The following is a 23,840-nucleotide window of genomic DNA, read 5'->3' on the forward strand; positions in this document are numbered from 1 at the left end:
CTGCCGCCCTTTCATTTTTTTCCACAAACACCTAAGTGGTTGGTGCTGGGCAAGTGGCAAAGGCCATTATAAAGGCAACAGAGGAAGACAGTCCTTGCACTCTGTGAGCTTGTTTCTGCCCTGGATTTTGAAATAGAGGATTTTCTTGACTTGACTAAAATAAAACTTAAGCTTTAAAGCACCTACTTTATGCCCTCAGAGCCACTCAGGTTATTAAATATCCCCAGGACCTGTGAGCCCCAGTGACAGTCTCTTTGAAATTCAACACCTCAGGTCCAAAAGGCCACTTCCTTTGTCACTATCTGTCAGTTTGTTTTACACACGTGTCTGCCTTCTTTGCCAGGGTGAGACACTAGCACTGTGATGTTCTCGGCTTTCCTTGGCAGGTTTTCTGCACATGTAATTTACCAACAGCAGGAAGTAATTACAAGAAATGGCAGTGGTTGAAAGCACAATATTTATTAAAACCATAGCAAGTGCCAATATTCTGCAGTGATTAGAGGATCAAATTTTTGTATTAAAAATGGAAAGAATGTCATATCGAAATTACCGAGTATCATAATTCTTCCAAGTGGTAAAGATACCTCAAGACAAATGCTGGGCATAGAAGCCACAGGGCATAAATCTGCAAAGAAGTAAAAAGCTAACCTTTTCAAACAATATTGCTTCTCTCTCACTTACCAACTTTACATTTCCCTGTATGGCCGCGGAGATGACTGGTTAGCCAGAGACGGGTAAGATTCCTCAAGGGAGGAACAACCTAAGACAGGCACAGTCACAGGGGGGCCATCAGGTGAGAAATTGGGGATCAACAGAGGTGAGGCTTAGAACCTCACCCCCCCTGTTTTGAGAGAAATCTTCTGCACCCGTGGATGTTTTGTTGCCCTTGTCTACCTTGGATTAATACTTAGTCTATAGGCACACACCTGATCATCTACATTTGCCCTCTTACAGCACTAAACTATGTTTTCTACCTTTATCTTGCATCTACCTACCACTTCAGCATTTTATTAAAAATAATAATAAGGGAGAAATGTGGGATTCACATATAAATCAAGTATAAAAATCAAACGAATAATCATAATTGACCTGATTGTGTATAGTTCATAATGCGTGATCAAAACCGAAAGTTTCTGTGATGACTGCCCTTGTACTGTTCACCATGTAAGAACTTACTCACTATGTAAGAACTTGTTCACCATGTAAGAACTTGTTTGTTATGCTTCAGAAGATTGGAGACTGTTGAGGATTAGGCTTGGGTTGATTAATGATTGTGCATTGAGTCCCCTATACAGAATTTTATTGTTAACAACCATATGATCAATAAATATGAGAGATGCCCTCTCAAAAAAAAAATGGAAAGAATGCATCAACACCTTGAAATCCCATCATTCACAAAACTAAAACAAATCACATATACAGTCTCAAAAAAATTACTGCTTTAAACATGAGCCTCAATGTTAATCCTTAACAAAAAATTTCTAGAACTGTTTTTGTCTGGGGCCATATTTCTCATTTAAAAATAAACTTCATGATCTGCCAATCATAATTTCTCAAAAATAGCCCAATGGACAAGACTCCCAAGTATTAAAAGCATAGTTCAGAGGGCCAAGTGAGTAACATTTGTATTTTTCCCCTGTTATTTCTGACTCCTGTGAGCTGTGCTAAAGGGATTTTCACTTAAAAATCAATTTAAAAATCATGGACATTAAGTAATTGAATCTAACTGCTAGAGAAGGTTCCAGAGAAGTGTCAGGTGTCACCTCTTATTTCCCCTCTTCCCTCTCTGCAGGCTGAGACCAAATGAGTGTCCTTTGCTATGGAGGGAAATTTGGGTCTGTCCTCCCTCCTGCCCTTGTGGGAGCCTTAATCTGGGCCAGAATCTGAGCTTCCCCAGACTCAGGCCCTGACCTTTCCGATTTATGCATTTATTTCCACCTAAGCCAGCGTAGTTCCTCTGAACTGTGATTTATTTCCAGCTAAGCCAACATAGTTCCTCTCTAGCTCCCCAAGATTCTGCACTTCTCACAAGCTCCCCGATGATGCTGAGCTGGTCCTGAGGACCACCCTGGAACAAGGCTCTCGTGGTTCCCAGAGACCCTTGGGCCTGTGTCAGAACCCCCAGAAACAACCGTGTTCCACGCAAGCTGCTGGGCCCACCTCAGTTTCTGATTCCAGAGTCAAATTCCCTGGTGATGCTGATGCTGCTGGACTGGAGATGACACATGGAGATGCTGCCTGCATTTTCCAGGAAGATACAAAGGAAACAGAAGGTGGCCGGGCCCTGAGATACCCACAGAACCGCTGGGGAAGGCAAGCACCTGCCCGGGAAAGAAGCTGGGAACTCTCCCTGGGAAGAGACAGCTGGGAGCTCTAGGGCTGAATGGCAATGGAAGCAGAAGGAGGTGGTTAACTCCAGCAGTCTGGAAAGTGGGGAGCGCGGCTGAGTCCCAAAGCCCTCCGGAAGTGAGAGATTCAGCTAAACCCAGAATCGTACCTGGCCCACTAATGCAGCACTTCTCAAACTCAGGTGTGCACCCGTCATCTGAGGACAACTTTGTCTGAATGCAGGTTCTGAGAGCACAGGTCTAAGGTGGGCTAAGAGCCTCTGCATTTCCCAGAGGTAATGCGATGCTGCTGAGCTGAGGACCACAGTCTGAGAAGCAAGAGCCTGAGGCCTAGGTCATCTCTCCAGACCCTGGCCAAGACTTCAGGGAAGCACTGAGAGCTCAGGAGCCTAGGGCGGAGCGTTGGCAGGGACTGGGGGAGGCTTCACCTTCTCTTTCAAGCTCCTCCCCTCCTATCTCAGAGCCCAGTCCCCCGCCCGGCCTGAGGCAGCAGGATCAGTCCCCTGCAGGCAGTGGTGAGGTACCTGGTAGCTTATCTCAGCCAAGCAGAGTCAGGTGGCTGCCCCAGAGGATGGCTCTCCACAGTCTCAAAAACCTTCTGCAGCATCTTCACCCCAGGGGCCCCTTCTTTCCTTAAACCTTCAACAGACATAATTGTTCCATAGCAATTGCCCACAAGTTCCAAGCTAAGAGGCCTAGAAAGGAGGCATTTTCACCAAAATGGCTTCTCCAATATGGATATGGGCCTCATGGGCCCAGGGTGGCACAGGTGACGTGTATATAGTAGTTTGCTGTTCAGACTTAGAGTTAGACTTAGAATTATGATGAAAACTTCTCAAGGGTAGTCAGCCCCCTTCAAAATCAAGGACCTCAGAGAGAAGCCCTGGTATGTAGCCCCAGTAAGCCTGAGGCTGATTCCCATGGCTACTATGACAAAATAAACAGGGCAGGAAGTTAGGCCTGTGTGGAACTATCACTGTTACACACACACACACACACCCCACCCAGGTCACACTTGAGATGTTGACTTCTCCGCAGAGCCCTCAGACGAGAGCACTGGGGCCCCTGCCCTCACTGAGTGCCCTAAAGGGTCCTCTTCTAAGCAAGGGTGACTGCAAGGGCAAGGGGGCCTGGAGAGACCTTGGACACATGGGCCAGGGTGTACGCACCGTGAACACGAGACCCGCATGAGGTACTGGCTGGATCCAGATGAGAAAGAGGAAGGTAGCCATGGGCTGGGGAGTAGCCTCCCTGTGGACCTTTCCTCCAGGAACTGCAAATGTTAGAGACAGTCCTACCCCAAATTTCTAGGGGAAAGCAGTGAAGGATTTTGCAATAAAGTCATTAAATTTTACAAATGTCCCCAAGTCATGAAAGTTTGTAGATTCTCAGACAGGATAGGACTAGTTGTGTTAGGTTCTGGCTCACCTTTTCTGAGGTCCCTCCAGGCAGACAGCTGGCAGACTTGGACTGGGACACCCCAACTGATCCACCACCCTGGGCAGCTGCTCCTTACCTTCTACCCAGGTCCCCACATCTACTGCTCCAAGTACATCTAGGCTTCCAAACCCCTTTTTGGTGAACCTCTATAAAGTGGAAGGTGCTACAGAAATTTCTTGTAACATTGCTCAGATTCATAGAACTCCACCGGTCAAGTGACCACAGTCTTTTTACTTCCACCAGGGAATTTGCAACACTTGCTTCTAAGATACAATCCTTTGAGCCACTGATGGTCTCTCAGTTTGATTTAAAGAATTTTAATGAACCAGAATTAATTTTTTAAATTACTTCCATGCAATAGAATGCTATACCACAACTAAAAATCATGCCTTAAAAGGATAGTTCATTACATGAGTAAGTGTGTACAATACCATTTTAAGTGAAAATCCATTAGAGTATGAACCTGTAAGGAAGGGCAGAGAATCCGTTTTTTATAAAACAAAGAAATAAAATATAGAAATATACAAAATACATAGGCCTTAATGTTAAAGAGCTTATTGCTAGGTGGTGGATAACAGGTGATTTTCTCTTTATATTTTCCAGAAAATTTACAATGACCAAATACTACTTTTATAATGAGAAAAAGAGTAGTAACTATTATTTCTAGTTCCTCTCATGGCTTGTACCAACTGGCCAGTACACGCTCAGGGATCTTTTTTGTAGTGTTTTCTCAGACTTAAGAACAGTTTTTGAGGATATATCATGTACCAGGCTCCGTGCCCAGCACTTGGCACACAGGGCCTTAACTGATCATCATAAGGTCCCCATTTTTAGGAACCTAACTCCCAAAGACATTCTGTCACTTATCCAATGTCACATGGATCATATGTTCCCCAAAATACATTATAGAAACTCTCTGCCTGTAGATTGTGATTGTATTCAGAGATCCCAGGGCTGAGGCATTGTGCACAGCTCATGGCTTCTGTAATGGTGCCCCTGGTCTTCTGCCAGCCTTCAGCTTTGGGGCACTCAGCTGACTCCAGGTGGAACCCGGAGGAAGCCTCCTACCCCAAACAGACACACCGTCACTCCCTGTCCCGTCCATGCCATCCAAACATTATTTCAGAGGTGACCTTCAGCCCCGGCCCAGTGGTTGTTCACAGATGGTGGTCCCTCCAATCAAACCATGATCCCCTCCTGCCAGAGCCCCCAGGCTGGCGGCCACCAGGGCAGTTGGGGTTGAGGGTCTTTTTCTTCCTAACTGCCCTAGCAAATCTAGCCCTCTCCTCTCTCCCTGTCTAAAGCAAGCAACAAACAAATAAACAAACAAAAACAAGATCTTTATCTTAATTTTTGTATTGGGCAAAGATGCTCATTTTCAGTAACTCCATCTCTCGGCAGCCTTACTCAAGCCAATCACTTCAAAAAACCTTAAAGGACCCCACTGTCGTCACCTTCCTTGCTGATCACACCGTCTCTATGGGTTTGTTAGGGCTGCTAACAAAATACCACAGACCGAGTGGCTCACAACAGCGGAAACGTATTCTCTCACAGTTTTGGAGGCCGGAAGGCCCAGGTCCAGGTGTCAGCAGGTGTGGTTTCTCCTGAGGCCTCTGTCCTTGGATGTCAGATGACCTCTTCTCTTCTCCCTGGGTCCTCACAGAGCCTGCCCTCTCTTCTTGCCTCTGTGTCCTAATCACTTTTTACAAGGACACCAGTCTTACGGGATTAGAGTCCCCTCTAAATGGCCTGATGTTCGTTTAACTCTAAATGAACTCTTTACAGGCCCTATCTCCAAATACAGTCCTTCCGAGTCACGAAGGACTAAGACTTCAACATACAAATTTTGTGGGGATGCAATTCTGCCCATAGCACCATCTTTCTAGAAATGTCATAGCAGTGTGCCAGTGTCACTCTGAACACAGTGCAAGGGCTTCCCCCAGGCTCCGAGGGCCCTGCGTTCAAACCCTCAGGCTTCTCATGATGGGTCACCTTTCATTGTCTGGATCCCTGTGTGCCCTCACATTCCAGTCCACTTAGGACTGCCGAGGGTGCCTCCTCATACAGCCCGTGGCAGAACAAACAGAAATGCTTGCATGCTGGATACAGCACTAGACCCAGCCACCATGCCCCAAAAGCCGGCACAAAGTGAAAAGCTTCACGATCAATAAAATCTGTTTAGTTTGGCTCATTCTTAATGAAGATCTGAAACTCTGAGCCAGATAATATTCCTCCCATACCCAAATACAGGACAAATACCCCTGGCTTAGAGTTATGCTGATTATGACTTAATCAACATAAATCTGGGTATTAGCTGTAATTCAGCGGGTACTATAGAAAGCTGGCAAGGTCCTATCACCTCTTGCTACCAAATTCCAAATGCTAGGCATGCCCACCACCCTGCTCACACTGGCTGCCTGCACATGGAATTTGTCCACTTGGGTTTCTTTATGGCCTCAACTCATCTTCCCAAGGACCTAACTCCAGCATGCAGGAAGAATCCCACAACTTCCAGGCCCTCCCAGCTGTGTGCCAGGTGGCCTTGCCATTGTCTAGATTCACAGACCCAAGAACCCAATGAAGAAGGAGACTGTATTTTCTTTTTCTAGCCAATGCCATATTTCTCCTGCTCCCTGCATGTCTCTGAGTCTGCTTTTATTCCAGTCCTCCAAGAAGGCCTTTCCTCTCCACCAAACTGAAGACTCTTTTCTCTACACTGCCCTCTGGGAGGCTACAGACACAAGGTGGGTTTGTTATTTTGATGGCATCATGCAGACATTGAGGCTATTGCTGTGAACCAGATTAGCCCAGAAGGAGGGCTTTCAGCCTCCAGTAAGGACCATCAGTCAGGGATAATGTTTCCTCAAGAAACATCTCTGAACCTTTGATGAATGAGGAAGAGAATGAATGAATGAATGAATGCTTAGTCAAGCCCAGATTTTCCCCCATTAAGTCTATCAGAGACCATTCGTAGCTTTGAGAACTTATGAGCAAGAATTTTCAGTGCCACCCGTGAAAGAGGCCATGGTGGCTCTGTAACACATCTGATTCCCACCAGCTTGGGCTATCATGTTCTTGGGGCATGAACTCAGTGAATAAACTAGGGTGGGCTATTTGGCTCTGCCCAGCCAAGAAATGGAAAATGCCCAGCAAAAACTACCATCTTGCTTTTGACCTAATCAACTGAAGAGTAACCAGACGACAGAAGCATCATTTTATCTGGCATCTCCTGGTTTGCCATAGTAAAATCACAGCATCAAATGGAAGAACATTTGTGTCCTCCAGGGTGAAGGGTGTAGACCATGCAATGTTTATTCAGCCATAAAAAGGCAAAATGAAGTTCTGACCTATGCGGCAACATGGAGGAGCTTTGAAAACACAATACTAAATAAAAGAAGCCAGACACAAAAGGATAAACATTGTATAACTCCATTTACATGACTTATCCAGAATAGGCAAATCCACAGAGACTAAAGTAGATTACCAGTTGCCAGGGGTTGGAGAGAGGTGGGGGATTGAGAGTGACTGCTAGTGAGAACAATGTTTCTTTCTGGTGTGATAAAAATATTCTGGAATTAGATAGTGATAACATACAACTTTGTCAATGTACTAAACATCACTGAATTATACACTGTGAAATGGCAAATCTCATACATGTGAATTATATCTCCATGAAGCTGTTGGTATTATTTTAAGCATAAAATTACCTACCTAAGAATAGAAGCAATGAGAGGTGGAGGAGCTCAGCATTTTTCTGAGATTTGATCTGTTATAAGAACATTTCAGCCCACTTGTTTTTCTCCCAGGTATTCCAGAAAACAGTCTGTACAGAAGCACTAATAACCTTGGGTCCACTGAATTTATAAACACTTGGCTCAAAGCCTTTCCTGCCACAGAATCAGAGCCTAAATCAATGAGAGATGAGGCATGTAATACGTCTTTCTTGGCCTTTAAAAAAATGAGCACAGCAATATTGAACCACAGAGGGGCTGAGTTTCAAACATGTTTGTCCTTCCTGCTATTTATCCTAGAAGACCTGCTGGTATCAAGACGTGACAGAATCGTTACCAGGTGAATAGACCTGTTACCCATGTGTTGCAGAAGCTCAACCCTTTTACTCAGCACTAAATATCAAAGTTTCTGCAAGAAAAAAGCTATGGATCTTGAATGAATGAATGAATGAGGGACCTGGGAAGTTGCTTCGTGCACCAGGCCTTTTCTACTAAATTATAAGTTACTCCTAATACGGATTATTTCAACACCTTTTTTCCACCTGGTGGAAACTTTACCATTTTCACCAAAGATGGAATTTCTCCAACCTCCCCATCTGCCTACTGGAGGTAGCCCAACTGTTCCTTCACCACCTCATAGGGAAATTATACAGATGAGTATGGACATGCCCGTGCATGCTATGCTTTGGCAAGACTGGACAGAGTGAATACCCGGCCTTGAGCAATGGAGGGGCCCTCATCTGAGCGTTAGCTTCTGAGCTGCCCACATGACACACCTGTCTTACTCATCTTGACTTGCTTGCCCTGTTCAGAGCCTTTAAGACTTCAGAACCATCTGACTTATGCATGTGATGTTCTGGCTCTCCCTCTGCCAACCCTCCTTTCCTTTGGTTTTCCCTCCTGTGTTTATATCTGATCATCCTTTTCTGTGTCATCTCACACCTACTTGTCACTTCCACTTGGGGTCAGGAGATCAGAGAAGATGTAAGAGGGACATTGTTTCCTGTTCAGTTGGAAAATCTAAAATGTTTCCCTACGGCAGCTTAAATGAAGGGGCAAGGAGACATCTGTGGTGGAGGTGGACATGGTCTGGGAACTACTAGTGGAGAAATGTCTGTGCTGAACAGATTGTTCCCCACCACCACCCCCAGTGACCATTACCCAGGACTGGAGAGGCACGTGAATTGTTCAGGAAGTGTTAGTACTTCCTCCGGACCACAGAGGTGAGTCAGATGGAAAAACCTGCAGGGCAGAAACAGTTGTGACAGAAATCCACCAGAACAGCAAAAATGTGGGTGTCCTCTTATCCCTGCCTCTCCACAGCTCTCAGTGGCAGTCCAGGCTTCCGCTGGCTCCCCTGTAATAGGACGTTACCCTGCCCATCCTCACATTCCTCATCAACATCTCTGTGGACCTCCACTGCAATGCTCACCACCTACTCCACACTCTGATAATCCTTGCCTGGTACCATCATAAACACTGAACCGACAGGCTGTTCCATGGATCACAGATATTAACCATTACAGCTACTAATCTCACTTCGCCAAGCCAAATTCGAAAAGGTGTAGGCAAACGCAGCATGAATCTACCCCATATTGACCCCTACTGGCACCCTGAACTTCTCTCCATTACTTTTCTCATGCTGTTTTCTCTACCTGGAATGTCTTCCCTGCCCTTCTCCACAATTTTTTTTATTAAAATATCATTGATATACAATCTTACAATGGTTGCACATAAACAGCACTGTGGTTCCAACACTCACCCATACTATCAAGTTCTCACCCTCTCTATTGCAGTCACTGTCCATCAGCGCAGTAAGATGCTATAGAGTCATTACTTGTCTTCTCTGTGCTGTACTACCTTCCCCATAACCTACCTATATTGTGATTGTGAATTATAGTGCCCCTTAAACCCCTTCTCCCTCTCAACCCACCCTCCCAACTCCTCTCCTTTGGTAACCACTACTCCCTTCTTGGTGTCTGTGAATCAGCTGCTATTTTGTTCCTTCAGTTTTGCTTCATTGTTATACTCCACAAATGAGTGAAATCATTTGGCATTTGTCTTTCTCCACCTGGTTTATTTCACTGGTCATATTACCCTCTAGATCCATCCATGTTTTTGCAAATAGTAGGATTTTTTTCTTCTTATGACTGAATAATATTCCATTGTATATAAGTACCACCTCTTCTTTATCCATTCATCTACTGATGGACACTTAGGTTGCTTCCATATCTTGGCTATTGTAAATAGTGCTGCAATAAACATGGGGGGTGCATCTATCTTTCTGAATCAGGGATCTTGTTTTCTTCAGGTAAATTCCTGAAAGTGGAATTACTGGATCAAATGGTATTTCTATTTTTAGTTTTTTGAGGAACCTCCATACTGCTTTCCACAAGGGTTGAACTAGCTTACAGTCCCACTAGCAGTGTAGGAGGGTTCCCCTTTCTCTGTATCCTTGCCAACATTTGTCGTTTCTTGTCTTTTGGATGTTGGCCATCCTAACTGGTGTGAGGTGATATCTAATTGTGGTTCTAATTTACATTTCCCTGATGATTAGTGATGTGAAGCATCTTTTCATGTGCCTGTTGGCCATCCATATTTCTTCTTTGGAGAAGTGTCTGTTCAGATCCTCTGCCCAATTTTTCAATCGGATTATTTGTTTTTTGGGTTTTGAGGCATTTGAGTTTTTTATGTATTTTGGCTGTTAACCCCTTATCATATAAATTGTTTATGAATATATTCTCCCATATTGTAGGATGCCTTTTTGTTCTGCTGATGGTGTCCTTTGCTGTACAGAAGCTTTTTAGTTTGATGTAGTCCTATTTGTTCATTTTTGCTTTTGTTTCCCTTACCTGAGGTCTTCTCCATTATTTATACAACTCCTATTTCTACATTAAGACCCAGCTGAAAATGTCTATCCCTGGGCCCCTGTGTGAGTCCAGTGAAGCTTCTAAAGCCTGTTCCGAGCATTTTTAAACACATAAAAGAAAATACAGAGATTACATAGGAAACCAATTATGTTGAAATAAAATTATCAAAACATTTTACACTGATTAACTTTAAATATTTTTAAAATTCACTAAGATCCACTGGTGGACCTAGTAACTACCATAATATCACAGGGATAAGTAAGAGATATTTTAAGATCTGCTATACATGAATTAGGGAGACAAACTTGCCCTGTACTTTCCCATTTTTGCACTGAAAAATCCCGTGACCTGGGAGCCCCCTCATCCCTGGCAAACTGGGACAGTTTGTCACCCAACTGTTGTCATTGCTCATTTAAAAATTAAAACAATTCTCCAATAGAGAAGGGCCAGCATACAACAGGTACACAGCTGAATCTAAGTTGACTGATCAACTTGGCGAAACTGGTAGTTTCTACTAAAGCTGAAGAGACACCTATGACCCAGCATTTCTACGCCTGAGGATTTGCCCAACAGCAGTGATGTTCACCAAGAGATGTACATAAGAATTTTCAAAGCAAATCCATAGTCCCAAACAGGGAACCACCCAATCTCTATCAGGTGGTGAATAGATTAATAAATCATGGTTTGTTTATACAACCATGTATCACATAGGAAATAGAAGTAAAAATAATACCTCTAGTCAAGAATGTTGATAAATATACAAACAAAAGAAGCCAGCCACAAAATAATACCTATTGCATGATTCCATTTGTGTAAAATACAAAAACAGTTGAAACCAGCCTGGGAAATCAAAGTCAGACCAGTGGGTGCGCTGTGGGGATTGGGGGGCATTCATGAGGATTTGGAATACTCTGCTGATTCCACAAGGTTGTTCCATTTGGGAAAATGTATTGAATCGTGCACTTATGGAATGTGCACTTTTCTGTATTCATGTTATACTTCAGTAAAAACGTATTTTAAGAAATGTTGGATTCCCCATTCACATCTCCTGTTCTCAGCCCTGTAGCCATCAATGCCAAGAGGTGACCTCTGCCTACATCGTGCAGTGTGGCTGACTCTGCAGCTTGGGTACCCCTCTCACCCGCCAAATGCAACCTGACTTGATGAGGCTCCAGTCTTTCTCTTTGTATCACAGACCCAGCCCCTCTTTGTATCACAGACCCAGCCCCTGGCATGAACTTCTTCAGCCTTTGCTAGTTGCCTGAGCAACGGTAAACCCTTCATTAGTATTTCTGGCAAGCCAATAATGAACATGTGAACACATTCCTGTGCATTCAAAGCATCTTTGAAACCTTAGCTCTTTGCCCTTTATATTATTTCTAGAGAAGGATTTGTATTGAATTGTGTGACTCCAACAGGTGCCAAGCAACGTCTGATAAGCTCTGACAGTGTGTGTGTGGGTGGGGAGACATGTACCTCTTGCACAGATGTAAAAACACATTCTCAGCTGAATTTCTGCCTCCTGCAAGCTGTCCAGTAAACACAGCATGTATTGCCTGAGACAGAGGATAATTTACATGATAGAGAAGGCTCAACTTTCCCTAATGGAGGACAACTGAAGTCACTGGAGGCAGAGACTGGCAGGGTGGGGATTAGAGCCTGGGTCTCCAGTTTTTGCCCCTGAGTTTAGCAGCATCCCCTTGAAGCCACTGTGGTAACAAAGGTGTGATGGCTCTGACACGATGTCTGGCTGTTTTCACCTTTTCCAGGTAACCTCACCCTACAGGAGGCCTTTCTCCTTTTGGACATTTTCCTGCATAATAGACAGAGAAGACAAACTGTAGGTCACATTATCAGGTTAATTATGCTTTTAAAAAACATCAGAGACAAATGAGAAAGGGGGAGAGGAGGTGTGACTGAATGAGGAACTTTAAAACGATGGCCGAGCCTGGCCTTCCCTGCCCTTCTTAGGACCTCCAGGTTGGGTTTCTGCCCCTTCCCAGTCCACTTCTTTCTGGATTGACCTCAAATACAACAGTCCTCCTGCTACCCCTGCTTTAAATCTTCAGCAGCTCTCTATCTTCTCATTTACAAACGTTCTGTTCCACAAACATTTGGTGATGTTCAAGATGAGCAACTGTCTTCAGTGGTCCTTGATATGCCATGAGGAGATTCATCACCTGCCTCCTACCCAACCCCACCTACTACCCCCTCCTCCTGCGCTGAATCAATTCCCCACATCCCAGCTCCAAGCACCAGCAGCATTCTGAACAGGGAAGGGCGGGAACTGCAGAGGAAATTACTCTTTGATTAGTGCATTTGCTTCTCCAACAGTGATGGCCCTACGTGTCCTATTACATGTCTGGACAACTGTATGCCAGTAGAAAACTAGCGCCATGACAGGTCTTCACCATGCGGCCAAGCTCTCTTTCTTTAAAAGTGCAAAACTATTGCATTTATCCCCATTAAATTTCCTCTTGCTGCCTTTACATATCCCTACCTGCTGCAGTTTGTCATGTTGAGCCTGCCCCCTGGCCCACAGCCCACCTTGGCAGCTTTGATCCATGTGCAGCTCTGACAGCCTGTCCTCATCCACGTGGCTGATAAAGAAGGAATAAAGGGACTCTTATTTGCATCCAGATTCTAGGCACTGTGCTAAGTGTGTGGCAAACAGGTGAAATAAAACAGTCCTTCAATATCTGTGATCTCAAGAGAAGGTGTGAACAGCAATGGGATGTCCCGCATGATCCTTCAGCTACATACCAAGTGCTATGGGACACCCCCAGGAAGACCTCTGACTGTGCTTGGGAAGAGAAGAGTGGGTGAAATATACAGGGGGCTGGTTTTTAAGATGTGCATAAGGCAATAATTAAAATTCTAGGACTGTAAAAGCTGAACACAGGTGTATTCTATGACCCGGCAAGTCTACCCCCTCATAGTGTGCATCCAACAGGAAAGTGATCATATGTCCACCAAAAGGCACATGCAAGAATGTTCCCAGCAGTACTATTTGTAAAATCCCAAGCTGGAATCACCCCAATGCCCACCTACAGGAGAGTGGAGAACTAAATTGTGGACTAGTCCTACGAAGGAATGAACAATCTAGTACTACCCACAATGTGGGTGAATCTCAGAAGATGCAATTTGAGAGCAAAATAGACACAAAGACTGTGTTCTATATAATTCTATACATACGAAGTACAAAAACGGACAAAACTAATCTATGGTGTAAGGAGTCAGGACAGTGGTCGTCAGTATAGGGGACAGGGCCACGACCCAATGGGGAGACAAGGAGGTTTTGGGGGTACTGTCCTGCTCAGCTTCTGGGTGCAGTTTACATTAATGTATTCAGTGTGTAAAAATACATAATGTTGTATACGCAGGATATGTTCAGCTTCCTGTGACTGCAGTAGACATCAATGACAAGAAAAAATTGAGTATGTCTGTTTAGGCAGCTACACAACTATCTAAATAAGTATTAATTTTCCACAACATATTCCTATTTCTCTACCATTAGGCTATGAGCTCCTTTCACTGCCTCTTCTATCTCCATGTTCTCCTTTCTTAGCATAACATGGTCCAAGAACATAATAGACATTAGATAAATCTTTAAGAAGTCAAGATGTGGCAAACAATCTTTCCACACGCTAACCTTCCTGGATACAGTTTGCCATGGCATCATGTATCTTAATGATGACTGTATTTATTTATAAATGCTCTCCAAAGGTCCAAGACCTAGTCAAACTAGGAATTGATTGAATAATGATCCACTCATGCATTCTAAACTCAGCCTTTCCTTATTACTTTTTTTCTCTAAACCATATGCTTTTCCATTGTTCATACATTTGAAAGAAATCTGTCCTGGTCCTTGCATCATGAAGCATTCTCCCTGTTTTCTCAAACATGACCTACATTTAATTGTATCCCCAATATAATTGTCAATGCCAGAAGACACAAGTCACTGGGCCCTGGCCTCTTAGTTCATTTAAAGAAACGAATGTTCTCTCACTAATTGCTTGGCTGTTCATCTCTCCAGGCCCAGAGCCGGGTGCCTGGCAGCCTTGGAACAGCTCGGCTCTCTCTCTGCTCCTTCTTGCCTCTTTACAACTTGCAGAACTCGCATCTTCTCGAACACTTTAACAGTCTTCCCCATTCCCCTGTGCCTCTTTGTACGCTCACAAGAGGAATCTGCAGCCTCATCAGCTCTAAACCAACCTCCCAGTGTTGTCTGGGCAAAGCCCTCCTCAGAACATAAGAGGGATGGAGGGGACCTAGAAGCACCTGCCCCAGCTGGGGACAGGCAGGGTGGACAGTAAGCAGAGGTCAGAACCGAGCAGTTGGCCCGCAGGGCAGCACTGCCTGCCTGGCTGGGTGACCTTGGACTTATCTGGGCCCCGTGACCTCACAGTGTGAAGGAGCTGGACTGGAGGATTCCGAGTCCTTTCCAGCTCTAAACAAACATCCCAAACCCTAGTTATGACCCTCGGCATCCATACATTAAACAAAATTGTACTGGCGCTGCCTCTGGGTAGTGAAATATTCAGAGATCTTTTCTCTTCTGCATTTTGCTAATAGTTGGTATGAAGTTTGCACCACTAATGAGTTTGTGTGTATTCACAAGACCAATAAGTCTATGGTTCTAGAAAGAAAATGGAAAAGTTTTCTTTTAAAAGAAAAATCAAATTGATTTTTAAAGTAAAACCAGAGGAGGAAGAAAGGGCTGGTTGAAGGCCCCAAATCCAACGGGAACATAGAAGCTCTGCAGGAGCAGCCTTGGCCCAGGGGTTTCCCACCTCCACGGTGCAGTCTCTGCAAACTCTTCTGGTGCCATCTGCTGGTCATCCCTGAGGAAAGCACTTAATTTGGTTTGAAAAAGGACTTCAAAGTGAATCTGGAGAACTCTTAGGAGATCTCGTTCAGGATAAAGATCCCATTCTATTTACAGGCAACTCATGCCCCATACTCACCTCCAGAATTCCTCTTTTGATTTTGCATTGCAGTAATGACTGCAAAGGGGCACCTGAGTAAGTCCCTCTGTGTTGTGTAAGGAATGGTCACCCGTGAACTGTGTGCACCCCTCATGCCAGGAATAGCAGACTCTCCAGAGCCCCCCCTGGCATCACATGGACATCACGTGCAGAGGGAAGCCCTCTGAGGAGCCTTGCTCTCAGCCTGCACCTTCTTTGAACAGTGCTGATTTCATCTCCCTCTGTCTCTGTCCCCTGGGTTTCCACAGATCTGCACCTCATTGGCCTTTGGACTAAGTCAGTGGTTCAAGCATTCCCATATGGTCCCGGCAGCCCATAGGGCTGGCAGATCTTCTCACTGTCCTTCACCCAACATTAGCCTTGCTGTTCCACCTACCCGATGGAGGCCTGGCCCCTCACTCGTGTGGGCCCCAGCCATGGGGCACACAGTCCAGCTGATATCTTGTTTTCTATCTGAGAGCTGCCCAGCAAAGGACCCTCTGCTGTCTGATGCTGGTCTTCCAATGCAACAGTGACATGTCCAGCAGGACTTGTTTAAACCACCCTCTGTTCTGGGCATTGTTTGGAAAGCATTTTCCTTTTAATACTTCTCTTTCAATTCTAAAAGACACGTCAAAATACCAGCCTTAAAAAATAGCCTTAAAGGGACTCTGGACAGAGGCATCCATCCGTCCGTCCAGCTGTGACTCTGTGACATAATAAGAAATATATATTTGATCTTCTTCCCCAGTTCCTGACACAGAGCTTCTAAAACCTTGTGACTTCCTGAGTGATAGGGGTGACAGCAGCATCTTTTATTACAATATTTAGTTTCTGTCCCCAGTCCTGGGCACAGAGGGGTTCAGGGAGCCTCCGGGTTGGTGAACCCACCCACATCCAGGGTGGGGAGTGTTCCCAAGCTCCATGGGGACTCTTGCACTTGGAACCCTTCCAGATCTTTCCTATGTATCTCTTGACATGGCTGTTGGTTTGTTTCCTTTATAAAACCCTTTATAATAAAATGGTACTACTAAGTAAATAAGTAAGTCAACAAATAAATCTATAGATACCTAAATATATCAAAGAAAGAAAAAGAAAGGGCAACTCTTAAGTCTTTCTCAGCTTCATCAAGGTCTTCACATATATTTATTAGTAAACGTGATGAGAAGGTCCATCCTTCTCAAGGCAAAGGACTCCCGGGAACCTCTGATTGGTCCTGCCAGGAGACAAGGGCTGCCATATTTGGAGAGCAGCAGGAATGCAACCTCCCCCTGCAGCTCCTACAAGGCTGGTGGGTCTGGCTGCTGAGCAATGTGCTGCAGGACAGCGTGGCCGTGGTCCCAGCGGTGCCGTCCCAGAGAGAGCCCAAGGTACGTGGCGGGCAGAGCTCATGCGTGGGGTCCGTTTCTGTGTTTAGGGTCGCTCATCTCTAATGTGATTGCAGTGGTTTCTTTACTCCCACCTCTGGGAAGGGTCCCAGGTCAGGGGACACTTGTGAGAACAGTGGGGCATCACTGGTGTGGCATGTCTATGTTTTTTGGTGCTATAGTACAATACTGTTTTCGGATTTGCTGGTAGGGATTTTCTTTTGCTTTTAAACCCTTGCCTATAAGGACAAGTTTCTTTCTCAGGACCTCCATGCTTCTATTTTTTTTATTTGACTCACCTATAATTTATGTTATTATTCTTATTCAAGATTTATCTTACCAAGGAGTGTGGGCTGATGACACGGGGTGTGGCCCCCTGTTCAGGAGATTCATGAGTGTTTGCTTCATGCTTGGATCTCTTTGGAGAAAGCTGGTCTGAGCTCACCATGATTAGGGGGCTGTCAGGGCAGGGGGGTGCTGGAAACCTGGACACTCAGGCTGCTGGGCACACTGTGCCCACTCTGCGGCCAAGGCCAGGCAATGCCTGCATGGTCAGCAGAAGCCTTTTTGCAAGCGTCCAGTGACTAGACCTCACTTAGGTGGCATTTTGCCTTTTTTTCTACATAAGAACCAGTCATGCTTTAGTTGAACATTTTTACAGAGGTGTACTAACCACCTTTAGGAATGCTGCAGGGAGCGAGTGTTGGGGGCTCAGCCAGCTACCCTTTCAACCTCCCCCAGCCCTGGCACTCATGGACTCCCAGTAAATCTTCATCTAGGAGACAGCCTGAATGTGCTTCTCTGTAGTGACTCTCCTGTATCAATAGCCACATGCACAAAGGTCCAGGTGCTGGAATACCCCGAACAGCTGACCTTGAGAGGTGGGTTTCCACAATAGCTATTGTAGTTGCAGGAGCCAGATGTGACAAATTACCGGATTGGGGGTTGGGTCCAGGGGACATTCCCTGCTCTCACCAGCAGCCCTTTAGATGTCCTGGGGCCACCTGACTGGGGACCCTCCAGCCCTTCCTCTCCTCCCATCATCTCATTTCCTCTGAAATTCCTCACAGGCCCTGTTCTGCAGTCAGCTTAGGCACTATCAGGGCTGCCCTCCATGCCAAGTGAGTCAAAGTGCAAAACTTGAGCACCTCCCCTCCTGCAGCCCAGAAGGGGCTCCGTGAGTGGGCACGTGGGAATAGCATCAGACAGAACTGGATGCAGATCTGCTGCCCACTATTGCACAGCCTTGGGCAAATTCCTTATGTCCTCTGAGCCCCAGTACGACTTTTATAAAAGTGGAATAACAAGATACCTGCCCAATGTGAGAATTAAGTTAAGCGATGCCCAGGTTGACATGTAGTAAGTGTGCAGTAAGAAGCTAGTTGAGGAGGGAGAGTGGGGGGTAGGTGGGTCACTGTCTCCGTGGGTGGGACTGGGGGTACCTGTGGTACACATTGACCCCTTGACATAGAGAGCAGGGGTTTTCTACCTACACTCCCATCTCTCTCCCCCTTTTCCTTTCTCTGTTATTACCATAAAGCCCTTTGAAATGAGCAGACAGTGACTGTCTTAGAATCGACAGCAGAATGTGCCAGAGGCAGTGCCAGCTTAGAGCAACAGAGAATAAAGAAGGAAGATTAAAAATACAGTCCATGCCCAGAAATCATTGATTCCACCTCTTCTACTGTATTTTCCTCCAAGGGACCCCTTGGTCTTAAACACTTGGAATTACCAAAGAAAACCTCGCTCTGTTAAGTCATTACCCATTATTTTCCCATGCACATTCAAAGGCTTTATAATTGCCAGTTGCAGCTTCTTATCTGTCTGAGAAAACCCGGATAACCACCCTGAGTGGATGTAATTCCAGGCAAAAGTAGGAAACTTAGTATTGACTTAACCCTGTGCAGCCTAAACATGGGAAAATGATTATGCATATGGAAAAAAAACCAAAGTAAATGGTGCAAGGATGACATTCCTTGCTTAAATCCCTACACACAGGGAGGAGAGCGGGGAGACGAGACAGGGAACCCCACTGGGGATGGTAACTAGCCCGTCCTTTGCTGTTGCAGATTCTGACACAATGAGGAAGCATCTGGGCGGAAGCTGCCTGGCGGTGGTCTGTGTCCTGCTGTTCTGCCAGCTCTGCACAGTCCAGGCGAGAGGCATAAAGCACAGAATCAAGTGGAACCGGAAGGCCTTGCCGAGTCCCTCACAGGTCACCGAGGCCCGTGTGGCCGAAATCCACCCTGGCACCTTCATCAGGCAGGGCCGAAAGCTGGACATCGACTTCGGAGCCGAGGGCAACAGGTACTACGAGGCCAACTACTGGCAGTTCCCTGATGGAATCCACTACCATGGCTGCTCTGAGGCCAACGTGACCAAGGAGAAGTTTATCACCAACTGCATCAATATCACCCAGGCGGCCAACCAGGAGGAGCTGTCCCGAGAGAAACACGACAAGCTTTACCAGCGAGTCCTGTGGCAGCTGGTCAGGGAGCTCTGCTCTGTCAAGCGCTGCGATTACTGGCTGGAGAGGGGAGCGGGGCTGCGGGTCACCATGGACCAGCCCGTTATGCTCTGTCTGCTGCTTTTCTTTTGGTCAATCGTGAAATAGGCCTGCAAGGGGGCTGGCAGTCACAGAGATGAGAGGGGAAGCAAATCACGGAGGGACCCCAGCTCCTCTCCTCCAGCCCCACACCCACACATGTTCTGAAGGTACCAAGGAGCAGTGATTTTTCAGCGCTTCAAAGAGCACTCCCCAGGGTCCCTTGGGTATTCGCTTGTATTTGATAAATGTGCGTGTATCCGTCCCCTCGGGCTCCACCAGAGGGCGGCTTGCTCAGCGCAGCTTCCTTAGCCCCCGCAGGAGCGTCCAGGCACACCGTATGGTTATTATTATGCAATCAGTATTTGGAGAGCAGATCAAAGAACGCACCAGGGACTGTGCCAAGCACTTCACAGTGCTCCCCACGGCTCCTAGACAGAGGCGTCCTTCCCATTGTAGAGATGAGGTGAAGTGGCTAGAAGGTGGCAGAGACAGAATTCAACCCCAGATGTTCCACTCTGGGCAACCCCAGGGCTGTCTTGTGAGCCATTTATGGCTCGCAAGGCCCGAATCCAAACACATATTTCTGACAAAATGGCAGCAACTCCACTTTTAGAAATATGAAAAGGTCTGAGCTGACAACCATGTATTCTGTACCTAGTTACATGGAGACTTCAATTCCTCTAACATACAATAAAGAGTATTTTTCAAGGACATGCCTGCTTCCTAACGTCTCCTAACCCTATGTGCATATCTTTATTTTCATGCATACAGTATCTTTAAATATATCCCTTTACCTAGGTACCCTACACAATCTCTAGCTGGTTTCTGCTGCCGCTTTGGCAGGGGCCACCATTTCTGTGAACCACTGATCGCCACAAGAGAATCATTCCCTTCCAAAAAGGTTAACAAGAAACTTGTTTTAGGAAAACCCAGTGAAGAATTCATTCACACCATAAGCAAGGGTAGGTATAACATTTATTATCTACTTATCATTAGTTAAATACATATATACATATATTACAAAATGTTATTAATGTCAGTTAAATGTATGTACTACAAAATATGAAACCTTTAAATAAAAATGACTAATCTAATGCTCCAAGATATCCCCCACCCCTAATCCCACCCCCAGTCCCTCTGGGCTCCTCTCTAAGACCCAGGAGATGTTGAGCTATGTTTGGAAATGATAGCTGCTGAATATTATCAATTCTTCTTTAAAAAGAGTCTGTAAGGGTGAAAAAAATGTGCATTCTCAGACAATTTATCCAAAGTATTTTAAAACATGAATGCTGATAATGGTACCTCTTGTCCTCAGCCTCCACTGCTATCAGTGTTCTTCTCAAGGCTACACTTTGAAGGTTTTAATATAGAAGCCGGTTGGGGAATTGGGGGTGGGCCAACTGGGTGGCACAACTGGTGTATTCCCCTAGATACAGTTGGAGACCCCGACCCCCACCCCCTTGCCCCCACCCTGCACAGAAACAGCACCCCAGAGGCACGCGACGCCTTTGTTCTCCTGCAGCCGGCCATGGGCTTACCTATTGCTTCCACATTCCTACAGGTCAGGGAGCAGCACTGACATACAGAACAGGCAGAGACCATTTCTCGCATGTCAGTTTTTATTTTTATTTTTTAAATAATAACAACAGCAAGCAAAAAAGAAAGAACAAGTACTCGCAGGCTGACATTGAAATTCCAAGTCCTTGCTCTCCTGTTTTAATTACAAGGCCACACACAGCCGTGTAAGCAGAATGACTTCATTTCTGACCTGAAAACACTTAGGCCATGATGTAGTACATTTTCTGTAATTGCTGTCTTCTCTCGTTTTGTTCACAGTTTCAGAAACCAGATTTAAGTGGGGCGTGAAGGGAATTTATATGTGGTGATTCAAATGCAAAATCTATTTTTGGAGCTTTTAATTAAAACTGTATGTGCTTGAACATCTTTAATGATGTTTAGGAATTAGGAGGTCAAGAAAAGTCTCTATGAGTCTCATTTTTCACATTAGCAAAGGGTAGCTGAGTGCCTACTATGCACAAGACACACAAGGGGCTTCTGAGTTAGTCTTGATACGGTCATTTTAAATGTGAATAATTTCAACAACCACTGCTTTCTTGTCCCTTCCAAATGTTGACTTTTTAAAATATGTTTATTGTAAAATTGATGCTGAAATTAAAATAGAAATGCAAATAAAACACTTTTCATAATCCCAGCAACTCAGTGTTTTAATTTTGTTCTATAACCTTCTAGTCCTTACCATTTGCATATGCAAATGTACATATTTGCAATAATAATATAGGTAAGCTTTCATATTCTAAATTTTTCCTTAACTTTATTCTATGATTTTTTTCATTTTCCTAAGATTCTTTTTGTTCTTGCCTCTCTGTCTACCTTCCCCAACCAACCCCCTCCTTCCCACCTGATATGTAGCCTCCACACTTTCGCTGTGCTCAGATAAGTAAGGGAGAGTTTTTTGTTTGATTACTCCTTTTAAAAATACTATAATTACACATACCACATTTGTTCCTCTGCAGTTTGCCCCCTAACTTCATGCTGCATCATGAACCTCTCTCCAGTTCAACAGCCCGTCCTTTCAGACTGCTGCAAAACAGCTCGTAGTGTGAGATGGACCCTAATTGGTAATTCTTTAATTCTTTAATTATTTAGTTAATTATTTCTTTAATGATGGGCCTTCATGTTGCTTCTGGATTCTTGCCAGTGCAAACAATAAACATCTATGTATATACAAGTGTGTAATCTTCTACTTTTATTTCTATGAAATAGATTTATACATGTGGCATTTCTGGAACAAAGCCTGTATGTAACTTAAATTTGTCTAGACCTGACCAGATAATGTTTTCACTGAGCAATTCCCATTCCCACCTGCAGTGTATGGCATTAGCTTCTCAGAGTTTCTATGTCACTTACATATAAGAAGCTGCCTTTTCTGTAGACTCTGCTTGAACATTTTCTCACACCTTTGCAGACAACACACCAAAAGCTTCCCAAGTAATTTCTGACCATATGACCATTTGAAAATCCTAAAACTGTTATCAATTCTCATTCTAACCCTGGTCCTTGTCCCAAAACATCTGGAAGAGAAGCCTTGAAAGCAGGCGATACATGTCCAGGCTTTCTGCTCACAGAGTGGCATATTGGCACAATTCCACAGTCCCCAGTGGACAAGGAGGCACTGAGGTGAGTTTGGTCCCGTCTTTTTATTACTTTTTAGTAAAACTGCACATGCAAGTATCCACATTCCAGTGAGAGCGCCCTCTAGGTCAGAAAGACCAAAAGGGGTGGGCAACACACAGGCTGTTCAGGTGCCCTCACTGCTCTCCCCTCCAAGCTCCAGCAGACACTTAGCAGCCTTCCAGAGCCCCTCACACCCACCTTGCTTTGGATATTCTTGGCAACACTTAGAAAGACCACCTTCTGGCCCCAACAAGGTGTGTCTCAAGTAGTGGCTGGCTTGAGGTGGTGACCTATTGGGTCAGGGACTACTGGCCCTACTTCATCCCTGAGATTTGGTCCCATCTTACATTTCACCTGACACCTCTTCCTCATGTGCTGTATATGGCTGGACAGGGACGCCCCAAAATACAAGCATGTTGCTGGAAACTGCCAGGGTCTCAACTGAAATGTTGACGGCAAGGCCCTTGTGCCCACATGCAGGCAGTAAAAACACACGAGCAGATGACACACGCCGAGCAAGTGATCTAGAAGGACTTACACAAGTGGGATCATGACACATTTCTGTTTCCCCAGCTGAAAATCAGGTGCTGGTCTGTTGAAGAGCAGACCTCTGGGAAATCTAGCTCAGCCAGCAGCTGTGTTCGCTCTTTCTGCCCAAGGACACAGCCCAAGACTTGCTCTTCTCTTCCTGTCACTGCAGGCAGAAGCCCCCGTTTCAGTTGGGCACCCAGCTTCCCTTATGGAAGGGAAGAGAACCAACCTCCCCGGCCACCCAGAATTTGATCCACACCTGCAAAATGAGAATAAGTCAGGCACCCTGCAAAATGGGAGTAAGGTACTGAGTTTTTGAGGCACATCTCTAAGCCCATCCCAGACCACTGATATCCTGCTCCAGGAAAACAGACTCAGCAAATAGGCGCCTTAAAGCCTTCACCTGGGCCCCAGGGAGGCTTCAGACTGAAACAGGTCCCATTCACTGATCACCGCCTTTCTAAAGACCTGCCTGGTGCCTGCACCCACCCCAGAGCTGACCCTCCAAAAAGAGTTTATCCCCCAGAACTTAAGTGTCCCTGCATCCCCAAGATGCTTCCTGAGTCTCCTATCTCTGTCTACGCATCTATCCGGTCAGCCTTGGAATTCCCCAATCTTACTTTAATGTAAATCTTCTTGTGGGAAAGCATTGCCTTCTTAAACAATACGGATTGTTTTAACTCCTACAGGCTTGGCTGTGAATTGTGGAAGGAAATTGGCAGAAGTCCAGAGAGGAACTAGAGGAAGCTGGAAATAGGTCAAGGCCAGAGGACCTAAAATAGGGGACTCCCTGGCTAGAAGGAGGTGGGCCAGCGTGGGAGTTTATGGGGATGAGAGAAGACC

General features: G+C 45.3%; 1 protein-coding gene across 1 annotated transcript; it reads left to right on the forward strand.

Moving 5' to 3' along the window:
• The first annotated feature begins 16,642 nt into the window (after positions 1-16,642).
• Positions 16,643-21,483, forward strand: PRND (prion like protein doppel). Its single transcript, XM_017663883.3, has 2 exons — positions 16,643-16,726; positions 18,793-21,483. The coding sequence occupies exon 2, from the start codon at positions 18,804-18,806 to the stop codon at positions 19,335-19,337; it is 534 nt and encodes a 177-aa protein (XP_017519372.1). The 5' UTR covers positions 16,643-16,726; positions 18,793-18,803; the 3' UTR covers positions 19,338-21,483.
• Positions 21,484-23,840: the final 2,357 nt, after the last annotated feature.

This window comes from Manis javanica, chromosome 5 (genome assembly GCF_040802235.1).
Source record: "Manis javanica isolate MJ-LG chromosome 5, MJ_LKY, whole genome shotgun sequence".
Classification (NCBI taxonomy): Eukaryota; Metazoa; Chordata; class Mammalia; order Pholidota; family Manidae; genus Manis; species Manis javanica.